At 42.0% G+C, this 13,727-nt stretch overlaps 1 protein-coding gene across 1 annotated transcript in view; it reads right to left on the bottom strand.

The window, feature by feature from the left end:
* Positions 1 to 13,727, bottom strand: part of DNER (delta/notch like EGF repeat containing) — a 317,214-nt gene that overhangs the window by 110,347 nt on the left and 193,140 nt on the right. The window contains exon 6 of the mRNA XM_019445680.2: positions 7,184 to 7,337. Coding sequence (XP_019301225.1) covers positions 7,184 to 7,337 — 154 coding nt within the window. The remainder of the gene's footprint in view (positions 1 to 7,183; positions 7,338 to 13,727) is intronic.

The following is a 13,727-nucleotide window of genomic DNA, read 5'->3' as shown; positions in this document are numbered from 1 at the left end:
GAACAAACTCTGTTGCCAAAGTCAATAACCTCCTCTTAGGTTCTCCTGAACTATTTGACGTTGTTGACAATCCCCTTCTTTTTGAAAACTATCACAAGAAAGTTTCAAGACAAATATCAATCACATTTGATAAAAAAATCCCCTGCCCCAAATGAAAATTTTATTGGCTATAATCTATAACTCATTTTACATCATAGACACATGTATATGACACTTATCAATGTTTTCCTACTGAAAAAATCATCTCCTGCTTTCAAAAAATTGTAATAAAAATCAAAAGGACAACTTAAGTAGAGTTGATTACTTAATGAACTCTACACCCAATCTGCCATATTCATACATCTCTAACTTACCATGACTCAAAACAATTATATTTGTATGGACATTTGACATAGAACTGAAAGCAAAATATAAAAATATTAGCAAATTTGGATCTGAAGCTTCTTCACTGATAATATTTTCACCAAGAAATGCTCTATCAAGAGAAATAAGCAATGTCTCCAAGGAGAGACTTTGTTGGGAGTTTTTGTTCTCTGGTGAGAAGAATCTGGTTCGATTTCATTCATTCATCAAACAAGGTAATTTCTCATGATCAAACTTGCAACAACCGGAGCAAAGCAGGAAAAACAGTTTTAAAGGAAAGCAGACTTCATATTCTTTGAGAGTTCTTATGCATTTACCTGGGGCTTCAGAGGTCAATTAACTGATGTTAATTAACCTGTAAATAGTTCTTCCACAAAGAAAATGTATTTTTCCTATAAAAAATAAGTTTCTTGAGGATGTTCAGGACTAAATTAAGTAGAAAACTCATTGTGAGAAGCCAGTCCTTTTTCTTTTGACAAAAGTGTGTAATATTGCTTCTCTTAGGAAGACACCTGTTTGACGTGAGGACGCTGAAGGAAATGACATGGGCCTGGGCCACATATCTGTACCAGGAAAGTGCTCAGCAAGATGCTGAAGAACATGGGCTTTGGAGGCAGGCAGAGGGCCTGGGTCAAGTCCCAGCCCCAACAGTTATTGGCATGTGCACCTGGTATGACAGAAACCATGCGAATGTTCACCTCGTCTCCTCTTCCTAGTCAAAGCCTCTGGGGGCTAAGCGACTGAATTACGGCAAATGGCATGTGTTGGGGGTGATATAAGATATTTCCAGGTGCTGCTCGCAGAACATCGCACCCAATCAGCTCCCTCTATCCTTCAGCAGTGACTGTGAAGGCCACCTCTTGATGGTGGCACCTTCATGACACAAAGGGACCTGGATCCCTGAGTTGCCACCTGGAGGGAAGTGCCTTCATCAGACTATGACACGGGAGAAATTAACCTTTTCTTGGGAGCCACTGAGGTTTGGCGATTGATATATTATTGCAGCACAATCAAGTGTTACCCTAATATTCTTGGCCAAGTTACAAACTTCCTCGTACTTATAATTAAGACTGCTTAACTCAGAGATTGTTCTAAGAGCAACCTTGGAGAGCACTTAGCATGGGCCTGGCATGTGGTAAACAATAAGCATTAGCTATTTTGTGTGCACACACAGACAAGCATGCAAATACACATTAGCTTATCCATATGCGCACGCATGCACACACGCTTGCCTTGACTGCCCTGAAAAGCTCATGGAGAGGCAGAGCTGGAAGCTAGAAGTGGGAGGGGCTTATCCTGCAAGGAACACAAATTGAGAAGGTAGAGCCCTACTTAAGGAAACAGCAGGAAGACGTCAGAAAGCAGACAAGCAAAGAGAGAGTGAGGGCACCAGGGTAACATTTCCTAAATCTCATCTAGCTCTGATCAGGATCTGCTCTAGAGCATAGCAGGAATGGAGGCCATGGAGAAGAGACCCACACCGGCCCAGCTCTGTGAAAGGCAAAGAAAGAAAGCTTTGGGGAGTCGGGGAGACCCTGACAGAGGCAGCGCGACTGAGAGACCCCAGCCCGTGCGAGGCCACCTTAGGTGAAAGACACGCTATAGATTCAAGGCCAGCAGGGAAGACAGAAATAGCTGCTGGGGTTCTACAACTGCCTTAAACTTGTACAAAACAAGAAAGGGCTCCTCATATGTGGAGGGATTTCCTCACAAGTGGAGAACCCTAAGCAAACCACACGCCTTTCAGGAAGAAGCTCAGAGAACAACACATTCCAAATGCAGGGGAGATTATTTACACTATTTTATAAAGTTGTTTAAACCGTGACCAATGCACAAAGCATCTATATCCTTAATAAAAATGTGTATTATTTCATGAAAATTGAGAAGTCCTCAATCTGTGATATTCAGGGAACAGGACAACTGTCAGAAATAGCTTATTAGAGGGGCACCTCGGTAGCTCAGTCAGTTAAGCATCCGACTCTTGATTTTGGCTCAGGTCACAATCCCAGAACCCTGAGATGGAGCTCTGCATCAGGCTCCGCACTGGGGTTGGAGCCTGCTTACAATTCTCCCTCTCCCTCTGCCCCTCCCTCACTTACGCTCTCTAGAAAGGAAGGGGAAGGGAGGGAGGGAGAAAGAGAAAGAAAGAAAAGAGAAAGAAAGAAAGAAAGAAAGAAAGAAAGAAAGAAAGAAAGAAAGAAAGAAAGACAAATTTACAATGTGGTGTTATAAGATAGTTTTGTTGTTTTAATGGAAGAAAAAAAAGATGATCAGTTTATAAATCAAGATCAATTTGCCTGCCATCTCTTGGGTTCCTGATGAACTTACTGACAATCACCAAACTCCCTGAGTCTATCTAAGTAGAATTATTAAAATTCATATTCTTAAAATGCAACTCCCTAGCCCTATGTCAATTGAGAGTCAAAGTATTTTTTATTGTTATTGCTATTACTGTTATTCGAAGTCCCAATTCCCCAATTCCCCAAGGAGAATCCTATGTATCTGTATGTGCCTCATAGCCAGGATGTGCTATTAACATGGAAGATGTTAAGTCATCTTAGATAAAGGTGAAATCCTTTTCCCCACAAGTAAGTAAAAATAATTAGATACGCTTCTGAAAAATTTCAAATCAATGGGTAAATCATCACAGTGCAGAAACGCCTGAGAGTAAGCACAATTAAAAATGTATTAGGCATCCAGTCATTCCTAACTCTGTCAGTAGCTTTGTAGCAGGTGGGACACAATATAAAGTTTCAAATATTACATATTTATACAAATGGGGTATTTTCAAAGAAGAAGAAAAATAAAATTATAGTAAAAGATGAAATTAGCTCCCTATCTCAACAAACATATACAAAAATAAAATTCATACTAAATAAAGGCTGGCAAATTTGAATTTTTAAATGCCTACTGGAAAATATAGGTTAATATCTTTTAGTTCTCCAGGTAAAGAAATACTTTCTTAAATAGTACATAAAATGTAGTAACTAGAGAAGTGTGCAGAATACAATAAAAATGTCCATTCATCAAAAGACCCCTCAAAGCGAAAAGACAGCTTACGAAGGAGAAAATACTTGCAGTTCATACAGCTGACAAATGGTTAGGATCAAAAAGAAACAAAGGACACTTACCAACCAACAAGAAGAACACACACACACACACACACACACACGAGCAAGAGATAGGAAAACAGTATTTCATAGGAAAGACACACACGTGGCTAATAAACATATGAAGAGGAGCTCGGGGTCACTAGTGAGCCACAAAATACAGAAACCACAATGAGACACCTTTTCGCACCCATTCAGTCAGCAAAAATGAAAACTTCTGATGCTACAAAACATTGAAGAGGGTGTGAATTCACAAGACCAATTATGCATCACACGTGGGAGTATATAAGAGCGTGACCACTTTGGGAAACCCTCTGACATGACACCCCCCCCGCCAAAGCGATCAATTACGTAGCCTATATTCCAACAACTGCAGTCCTAGGTATATACCTAAAACAATCTCCAGCACACAGACGACCAAAGACACATACCCAAATGTGCCTGTCGGTCCCGGTCCACAGGGGAATAGGAGAATGGAATTTGATACAGCAGTCCAAAAGAATGAGCTCAAACAATATGGACACATATCATGAAAAAAGAAAGCACCAGAGAATTACATGCATGATACCATAACATGACTCATGCATGGCACGGTTTTTAGAAACATGAAAACAATTAAAGTAAAACTAAATTCTTCTATGAAAACATGTAAATAGTCTAACTTTACAAAAAGGAAAACCAAGGACAGATCAACTCAAGATTCAGAGTGATCATTCCCTGCAGATGGGAAGGGGAAGTCAAGGAGTGGGCTAATGAGGAAACTCTTTGACTAGTTATGGGGTTGAACTTCTGGTTTTTTTAAAAAACTTTTTTTCTTAATGTTTTTATTTATTTTGAGAGAGAGAGACAGAGCATGAACAGGGGAGGGGCAGAGAGAGAGGGAGACACAGAATCGGAAGCAGGCTCCAGGCTCTGAGCCATCAGCATAGAGCCCGATGCGGGGCTCAAACCCACAGACCGTGAGATCATGACCTGAGCCGAAGTTGGACACTCAACCGACTGAGCCACCCAGGCGCCCCTGAACTTCTGGTTTTGATGTTGGTTTCACCAGGGATTATTACATTATTAAAATAGCTAAGAAAATATACAAAAGCAGGTTGCAGACAAAATGAGAGAGTATCACCAGCCAAGCATTATGACCGTTCCAATTCTGTGCACATGAGCTCCTTTAATAAAAGGGACAAATGCCCTTTGAGAACAGACTTAGGTAAAATATCAAACTGAAATCATTCCAGTCCAGACAGTGACAAGCTCCACCCACCAACCCTGACTGGGACTATTTATAGAAGGTTCGTTATTTGTTCTAACACGACTTACAAAGCGGAAATTGAAAACATCTTAAAGATCCATCACTAGATGGATTAAAACATGAGGCCATGTTCATATGCTTTCATTAATTCCCCTCATCAGCACATTGACAGAGTGCCCACAATTTGTCAGACACTGTGGGACACAGTGATGAGCTAGACCGACTGGGGCCCCACTCCCATGGGGTTAACTCTGGTGGGGAAGACAGGCTATAATCAAAAGATCACACGTGTAAATGTGCCCTGAAAACAGATGAGGGCTGTCAAAGAAAGGAGCCTGGGGTTATGGAAGGGAAAGAGGGAGGGAGACTAGCTTAAACCATTTAGTGACACTTCCCCAGGGACAGGGGGCATTTAAGAGAGATCTGAAACAGAAACTTGGTGGTATTTATCTAGGCGAAAGGAAGGCAGAAGAGGGGCCGCGTAGGAACAAAGAAGCGAGACAGGCCTGCAGCAGAAGGGAGCTCAGGCCGTCAGGGAGATGAAAGGCCGAGGTGGCCAGACCCAGAGCACGGTGGGCAGTGCGGTGAGATGGGGCTGGAAAGGCGGGTGAGCAACAGGTCACAGAGGAGGATGAGGCTGAGGATATCGGTCTATTTCCAAAGAGCAATGGGAAGAAGGGGTTTAAGTAGGAAGGCACCTACATCAGATCGGCACTGGAAAATGATCACCTGCCACCATGAGGAGAATGGAAGGTACGGGGACAAAAGCCGGTGCTCACTCTAACAGGATCACTCTGGTTCGGTGTACAGCATGCTCAGGAGAACATGGAGAAGCGGTGGGAGGTACCCCAGTAGCACAGACAAGGGGCAGAGGCAGCTAGCTTAGGGGTAGCGTTAGTGGGGCTGCGGAGAGGGTGGTAGACTTGAGAGGTCTCCAGGCAGTAAAAATGGAGACCACTTGGAGGTAGAAGGGGTGTGGACAGTGAGGGAGAGGGAGGCACCCAGGACGACTTGCAGATACATATGCAGCTGATGGAAATAGATGGGACACTGGAAGCTGAGCAGAGCGGGGCTGGGGCATGATGAGCTCAATTGTGCGATGGCTGAGCTTAAGGTGGCCCGGGACATCTCAAGGGGGATGTCAAGTAAGCAGTAGATAAGGGGGTCTGGAGGGAGTCTGACCTGGAGATACAAATTTAGGAGACACGCTGTGTGATTGTTAAAATGAATGAGGCAAATCCATATGTAGTGACGTGAAAGGTTGTCTATGATGTACTGGCAAATATACACATACTATAATCACTTTTTTTTAAAAAGCGTATAGAAAAATAACCATCTGATGTCCAAGAGAAATATACACACTCACATGTAGATGCGCGTGCACACACACACACACACACACACACACACACACACACACTGGGTCTGGAAAGAATTTATCAGGTTATTTACCTATCCCTGTGATCGATCTTTCGGTTGGAAGAGATGAGTGAAGAACTTTCATGCATTCATATAAACTTTAGCATCGTTCGGTCCCGTTTCTGACAGTGAGCACTTCCATCACTCCAACTGCCCCTTCTCTCTATCCCTCTGGCCTTCCCCAACTCCCACCTCTTCCTGAATCCCCACCCAGGGGCCAATGTTGGCAACAGGACGAGATGGAAAAGGAAAGGTGATGCCAGTTTTGCACATTATCTTATAGTGAAAAAGGAGAAATTTGGGGTTTGCTTTTAAGCTGTATCGAAAGAGCGTATCAGAATGTTCACGGTAATGCCATTCCTGCTCCTTGAGGGTTAATAACCGAATTGGCTGAGCAGATAAGTCAATTGAGATGACTGTGGAACACAGAAGTCTGTGGGCATACTGGCTTCTGTGTTCTCCTACTGGTCACCCATTGTGCTCCAAGGATTCGAAAGTCTCATGTAAAACCCACGAATCCCTCACATTGATCAAAGAACATTGGAGACCTCCCCCACTGTGGAGAACAGTGTACCAAGAACTCGGCTTAATGAACACACATGAACAAAAGGAAATTAACAAAAACGGGAGGATGGGGTGGCTTTACACAGCACCCCGCACAGTTTATTCTAGATTTTTCTTGTTACTAAGCATAATCACCCAGCACAGTCCCACTCTACGCTCAGTGCATATTTGCAGGATTGTTTCTGAAATGTCCAGACCTCTCTTTGACCAAGCATATCATTATCCCAGAACAAAAATGGAGGACCGCTAAGACAGAAGCATCCTAATGTCAGAAAGCGAGCCAAGGAACAATAATGTCTATCCCCATGTGGATTTCCTTCTTCCATCCTTCTTCAAATGAAGCACACATCGATAGCATCAAATGAGATCTTCAAGTTGCCTTGTCTAACAGCTGGACAATGCGTTGCTTACGCGTCCTTAATTAATGTGTATATTCTACAGAGAGATAGGTAGTAACTATTATCTATGGAAATCATACCAGCAAGGCAGACGCAGGTGAAATTGCTCCCGTCTTGTTTTTCATTTGCATCTATGCAGCTGGCGTTGTTCTGGCAAGGCTCCCTCTGGCAAGCATCAAATTCTTCACAGAAAGTGCCCACATACTGATCATCACAGCTACAGGAAAAAGTTGCCTGAAACACAAACATATCATATGTGTTACCTGAGTCCTCTAAAATGTATGCTTTGGCTCTAAAATGTAACTCGAAGTTCAAAGCCACGGCTTCTTTTTATAATTACACCAATACTGAATGTTTTCATCACATCGCTTATATTTTGATCTGATTACAATCATAGCTTTGAGAGATATTGTATGTATGTCCTTACATTTTAATTTCAAACATTTACTTTTCTCATTCTTTTTTTTTAAATTTTTTTAACATTTATTTATTATTGAGAGACAGAGAGAGAGCATGAGCAGGGGAGAGGCAGAGAGAGGGAGACACAGAATCTGAAGCAGGTTCCAGGCTCCGAGCTGTCAGCACAGAGCCCGACGCTGGGCTCGAACTCACAAACCGCGAGATCATGACCTGAGCCGAAGTCAGAAGCTCAACCGACTGAGCCACCCAGGTGCCCCTCTCATTCTTTTTTATTGATATTTATCCCAACCATTTTCAATCTTACTAAAAATAGAAGTGGAAAAGATAACTGTATTTTAAGCAAAAATGAAGTTTGCTGACCTGACATGGAAATGACAGTTTTGCTAGAGCAGATACATTGTGCTATAGCCATTAAATTAGATGTCATGCCAACCAGCTAAAATCCTTCAGCACAGTCAGCACTTGCAACAAAAAACAAAAACAAAAACATCATCAAATGTCCTACTCTGACCACCTTCCAGAGCACTGAAAGAATTTACTGAATCACCCTGTAAATTAGCCTCAACGTACAGCTATGCAGATAATCTGAGCGCAAGGGAAAAGAAAAGGAGTATAATCCAAGTAAACTTTTTGTTTGGTTTATATTACTGATATCTTGGTAACAAGACCATTGACTCAGAGCACTACATTTGGTTGGGAGCTTCATTTCGGAGAGAGTTGTAAAATCCAAGTAAAACCGAGCCCTCCTGCTCTCTTCTTAAGGCCTTAGTGCCTGAAGGTGGCAACCATCTAAAAGAAATACTAATCTGGCCCCAAGTCCCATGTGAAGCATGTTGTTACTGCAGATATTCATGAAGAGGGGAATGGAGGAAACAAAGGAATAATGTATGAGCAAAGCTTACTACTTACAAAAAATCAGAACAAAACAGAAAAAAGCACTTTCCCAGCATTCCCCAAGCCCCTACGTGAGGCAGGTGTTCAAATCTCTACCCATCCAAAGCCCCACCCACAGACTCTCCCAAGCCCGCCCTTCTTCTCACCTCCACCTCCCCAGTCCCAGCCTTCTACCTCCAATCTCAGAGAGAGACTCTACCTTCTTCTCCAGGTGTTGTTAACTCAGAATCCCCACCCGGGTCCCTGACCCCCAAGCACACCACGGTGCCTTCCTTCCTCCTGAAGGAGGAAACATCTCCATTCCTCTCTTTAATATATATGTATATATTTGCCTCTCAATCAAGTTTAATAGTTCTTGCCCATTTCTTGATACATGTACTACTGCATATTTAGATTTCTTTGTAGCTACCGTTAATGAGCTACAAAACATTCTCCTCATCCTTTTCTGATAATACCCATTATACTTCTTAGCGGTTTTTACTGGCATATAAAATGCTAGAGTTATATTACTGGCCATCATGCTGAGCTCTCACTACAGATCAGAGTCTTTACTTGATTCTCTTGGTTTTTTTTTTAGATAAAACAACCCTGCCCCAAAGTGCATATCAGTTGCAAATAATGATAATGCCCCCTTCCCTTCTCCAGTCCTCATGGTTGCATTGGTGGCTCTTCTAGAATAAGCTTGATTTCGAAGGGAGGTCTGCAGAATTTACCACTAAGTAGAAAACTGGAACAATGACTGAATTGTATCAAATGCCATTTTAGCTTCTTAAAAAACAATAATCTCTTTCTTTCGGTCTTTGACCTAGCAATCTGTGAATGTTCAAATGCCCTACTCCTCACCCCACCTTGCATTCCTAGAAGGAACACCCCAGAGGCATTATGCAAACTTGTGTTATGGATGCATTCTACTTGGAGCTATACATTGAGTGCTTTCCATTTAACCTGCCCCATCCCAACAGACTCTTTTTCTAAGAAAGGCTGTCCTGTGCACAGTGAGATCATAGTTTATACCATAACAGGACGCTCCTCACCAAAAGTGACCAAACCAGGGGTGGATGGACCCCTGACCTCAGCAACCAAGCAAGAGGCCAGACGGTCAAACATGACATTTAGCTGGACCAAACTGCCAGGTTTTATGTAGGTGTGTTTCTTTTGTTAATTGAATGCGTTTTCGTTAAGGGGATATGAGAAATCCTTGTAATCTGCATAATCAACTCTTTTTAAGTTTCAGAATGCATTCTTCAATTATATGTTAGAAACCAGAACAAGTAGAATAAAAGCAATGGCTTTTCTCCTTAAGTTAGAGTTAAATTTTCTGCCTTCTGTTTCCATCCTCTCTCACACCTCTTTGTGGCAAATGGAAAATTCCCTCTGCCTGCTAGCAACAGTTGACTTCCTGTCTGGTTTCTCATGATACTGTGAGTTTTCTTCCCTTTGTGTGTGTTTGCACAGACTCTATAGTTGGAAGCTGGGAGAAGTTGCATCAAGGACTGTTAGAAAGGCAGCCTTGTAAATAGGAAACTCTTTTTCTAGAACTATCTGCTAAGGAAAATCTTGTCCTTGTCCAAATGTGCAACACAACGCACCTTGGATATCTTCAGAGATGTGTCTCGAGCCCTTTGTGCATCTGTGGATCTACGACTGCCTTTGAAATGTAAACACTGTGCGTGTCCAGCTCGTGCAATTCCGAAATGGGTCTCAGCTTCATAATAAATTATTATGTGTCATTATTTCTGGCAGCTGTCTTCTAAAATTTACTTGGTTTGTATCCAGCAGTTCCACATTACAGATCAATTTCCTTGGCTATCTGGGGGATGTAGTTTGCATATAATTCTTCTGTTGTGTCCCATGCAAAATATGTTGCTGGTGGAAATAAACTATTAAAAGCCCCAAATCAAATATCTTCAAGTTATCTTTGATTGACTCTAAAGCTAAAACAGAAGCCGCACATTTTGTTTTGCTTTGTTTTCAGCAGAAAGCTGGAAAGAAACTTCAAGAAACTGTTGAAACAATGGTTTTTGACCAAGAAAAACCACAGAATCGATTCTTAAACTTTGGCTGATGGATCAGGAAGAAGATTAAGAAATGTTTACATACCCATGACCACAAGGTGTTAGTGAGGTTTTTATGTTATTCTGTATCATATCGTCCATAACGTTAGATTTCTTCCTAAGTCTATCTTCTAAGAACAACCAGCTTTCCTATATTGAGAGGTCTGTTTTACTACTTGCAAGACTTGATTTGTAAGAAGCATGAATGTGTATTAGGAAACTACGTTGTTGGCATATTTGCCGTGGAAACCAGTGATCAGTGAAAGCTGTAAACTGTTACACCAACCTTGAGAAGTTTCACCCACTATAATATCACTAATTAGGTCCAATTCACTTAACCAGCACAAAAGACAAAACCGACTTACTTAAAACTAGTCGGTTAGCGAAATTACAGAAAGATATTTCCTTGCAAAGTTATTGTGTAGTTCTACGTAAAAGGACTTTTCAAGCAAAATGAAAAGAGATTAATTTCAAAGCCCAGTGCAGAGTCTCAATTTTCCTCAACAGTTTGAAGTCAAATATTCCATTTGTTCATTAATGAAACTTTCTAAGTGGGAGGAAGCTCACTTTGAAAAGGTCCAGGTTTAAAAAGCTTCTGTCACACCTGCATTCATCTATTCATCCACACGGGCACTGTCCTTGGTCCTGGAGGCATAAACATGCAGAGGACTATCTCTTAGAAATTATCATCTAGTGTACTGTGGCTGACAATAAATAAAAAAAAAAAACAGGTAAACAATGTAGTGAATGAGGTGATAAATTCCATGGGGAAAAATAAAGTAAGGAAGGGGAAGAGAAGGTCCCTATAAGAAACATCCCTCTTAAACCTCCTATTACTGTAAGGACTCTGGTGAGAACTTTTTGTGCCATACATCACTTGGTGCCTCCTTTATGAAGTCCTGCCCAGGAAAATTTGCTCATTTAAGTGCCAGTAAAAGTTATGCTAGTGGTGAGAGCTGATGTTTTGTCCTCGTGAACAACACGGACCATGTGACTGCCCAGGTTTCCTCCTTTTTGATTTGGCTGTAGTATGCTCTGTCTACCGCAAGTTCACCTTTAACACCCACCTAGGGTTCTGTGACCTATATGGCTACTTCCTCTTCCTGACTTGGATACTGCATTCTAACTTAGATCTTCACTGACTCTGACTTATTTTTTTTTGTATTTTTTAATATTCCAACTTTATGAAATACGGAGTCAAATGGCTGATAAGCCCATATTCCCCAGCACGGCACAGAACGCCCTTGGCAATCTAGCCCCATCTACTTTTTCTGTCTCATTCTCTGCAATTTTCACTTCTCAGTAAAGCCTAATTGTCATGAACAAATGATCCCACAGAGACACGTTTTCCGAAGAGCTTTCTCTCTGTCAGGAATCGGAATTCATCATTCTACTTTACCCTCCCTTAAACAAAGTACACAGAAAACACACTTATCTCTTTTTGGTGCCCCAGTGATATCAGCATGAACATAAAAGTCCCAGCTGACTAGACAGTGAATCTCATTGTTTATAGAGCTTGCTTACGTTGAATTTCCTCATTAATCTTCACCACATCTGTCAGGTGGCTATTATCAAACCTATTTTAGGAACTTAACAGACTCAACAGAGAGGACAGATACATTCTGGAAGGTGTCCCAGCCAGCAAGTATAAGGTCAAGGCTTAAACCTGCATCATCGATTCCAAACCTTTTTCACTCATAGCTGGATATTGTCCTATCATCACCATGATGGTCTGTGTATCCCAAGTGCATGTGGGGCACCCTTCACCCTGACTCTAAAAATAACCCCAACAACTGTGGTATTTTGGTTCTTGCTCCAGATTGTCTAGTTTGTCTACCTCCTCTCTTGCCGTCTGGCTGCCTTCCTTATCAGCATGATTGTCCTTTTGATTCGCTGATTCTAATTTCTTTGAGTCTTAAGAATAATGTCAAATTTATTCAAATGAGGTTTCAAAATAGAGTAAAAATATCCATCCTGAGGGCTGAAAGTATCTCTTGTACATAAAGTGCCTCATCACTCATGGACACACTTGAAAACTTTGATTAGAAAATTCTTCACCAGAATTGGAGGTCCTTGACATCTAGAACTTTAGTTACTCATACATAATAGATGCCTGAGTGTTCACTGAATTGAGCTGACTTCCTAACAGGCTGTTTGAGGGTAGCCTTGAAGGACATTTCTGTGCAAGTAAGGGGTCTTCTACTTCCTTGTCTATCTCTGAGGGTCTTGCGTTCTGCTAAGATGGCATCACAGCCATAATCCACACATTCTTACTCCAGGGGATACTGGGACAGAAGTTGGGGGATAAGTCCCAAGCCAAAAGGTGACTAATGGGCCCCTAAACCCCTGAAAATGGAAAGGAGATTATTTGAGCCACTCCTGGCCAAAGACTCCCTGGACTAATTTCCACTTCCATCAGGGGCCAGTCTGGTTGCAAACAACATCTGGGCTATTCGCAGTGAAATGTATGAACATCTGCAAGGTCAAAACTCTAGCTAATGAACCGCTAGTTGTTGGAAATAGGAGACACAGACATGGTGGTTTGCCAAATTACTCTCACTTTTATAAATGTTCAAAAATCTCCACAGTAAGAAATTTTGTTGGGGGGGCACCTAGGTGGCTCAGTCGGTTAAGCGTCCAACTTCGGCTCAGGTCATGATCTCACAGTCTGTGAGTTCGAGCCCCACGTCGGGCTCTGTGCTGACAGCTCAGAGCCTGGAGCCTGCTTGGGATTCTGTGTCTCCCTCTCTCTCTGCCCCTCCCCTGTTCATGCTCTGTCTCTCTCTGTCTCAAAAATAAATAAAAACATTAAAAAAAATTTTCTTTAATAAAAAAAAAAGAAATTTTGTTGTTTTGGGGGCACCTGGGTGACTTGGTTGGTTAAGCGTCCAGCTTCAGCTCAGGGCATGATCTCATGGTTTGTGAGTTTGAGCCCCACATTAGGCTCTGTGCTGTGCTAATAGCACAGAGCCTGCTTCAGATTCTTTCTTTCTCTCTCTGCCCCTCCCCTGCTCACACTCGCTCTCAAAAATAAATAAATAAACATTTAGGAAGAAAAAAAAAGAACTTCTGTTGTTTTTATGTAAGCATCTGGCTGAGTCTCAAGGAAGGAAAGACACAACTTTGGCAAATGAGAATCACACTCCGTATCACGTGTCCGGATCCTCCCTGTGCAATCTGCTCGTGCCTCTACAGTAGGGATGCTGTGGAGAACATTGTGTGCACATCACTGAATCCTCCACATGTGAGGTCCCAC

Source organism: Panthera pardus, unplaced genomic scaffold (genome assembly GCF_024362965.1).
Source record: "Panthera pardus isolate Hobbes unplaced genomic scaffold, ASM2436296v1 HiC_scaffold_10, whole genome shotgun sequence".
Classification (NCBI taxonomy): domain Eukaryota; kingdom Metazoa; phylum Chordata; class Mammalia; order Carnivora; family Felidae; genus Panthera; species Panthera pardus.
Note: the sequence above shows the minus strand (reverse complement) of the source record. Positions and strands in the feature narration are given on the sequence as shown.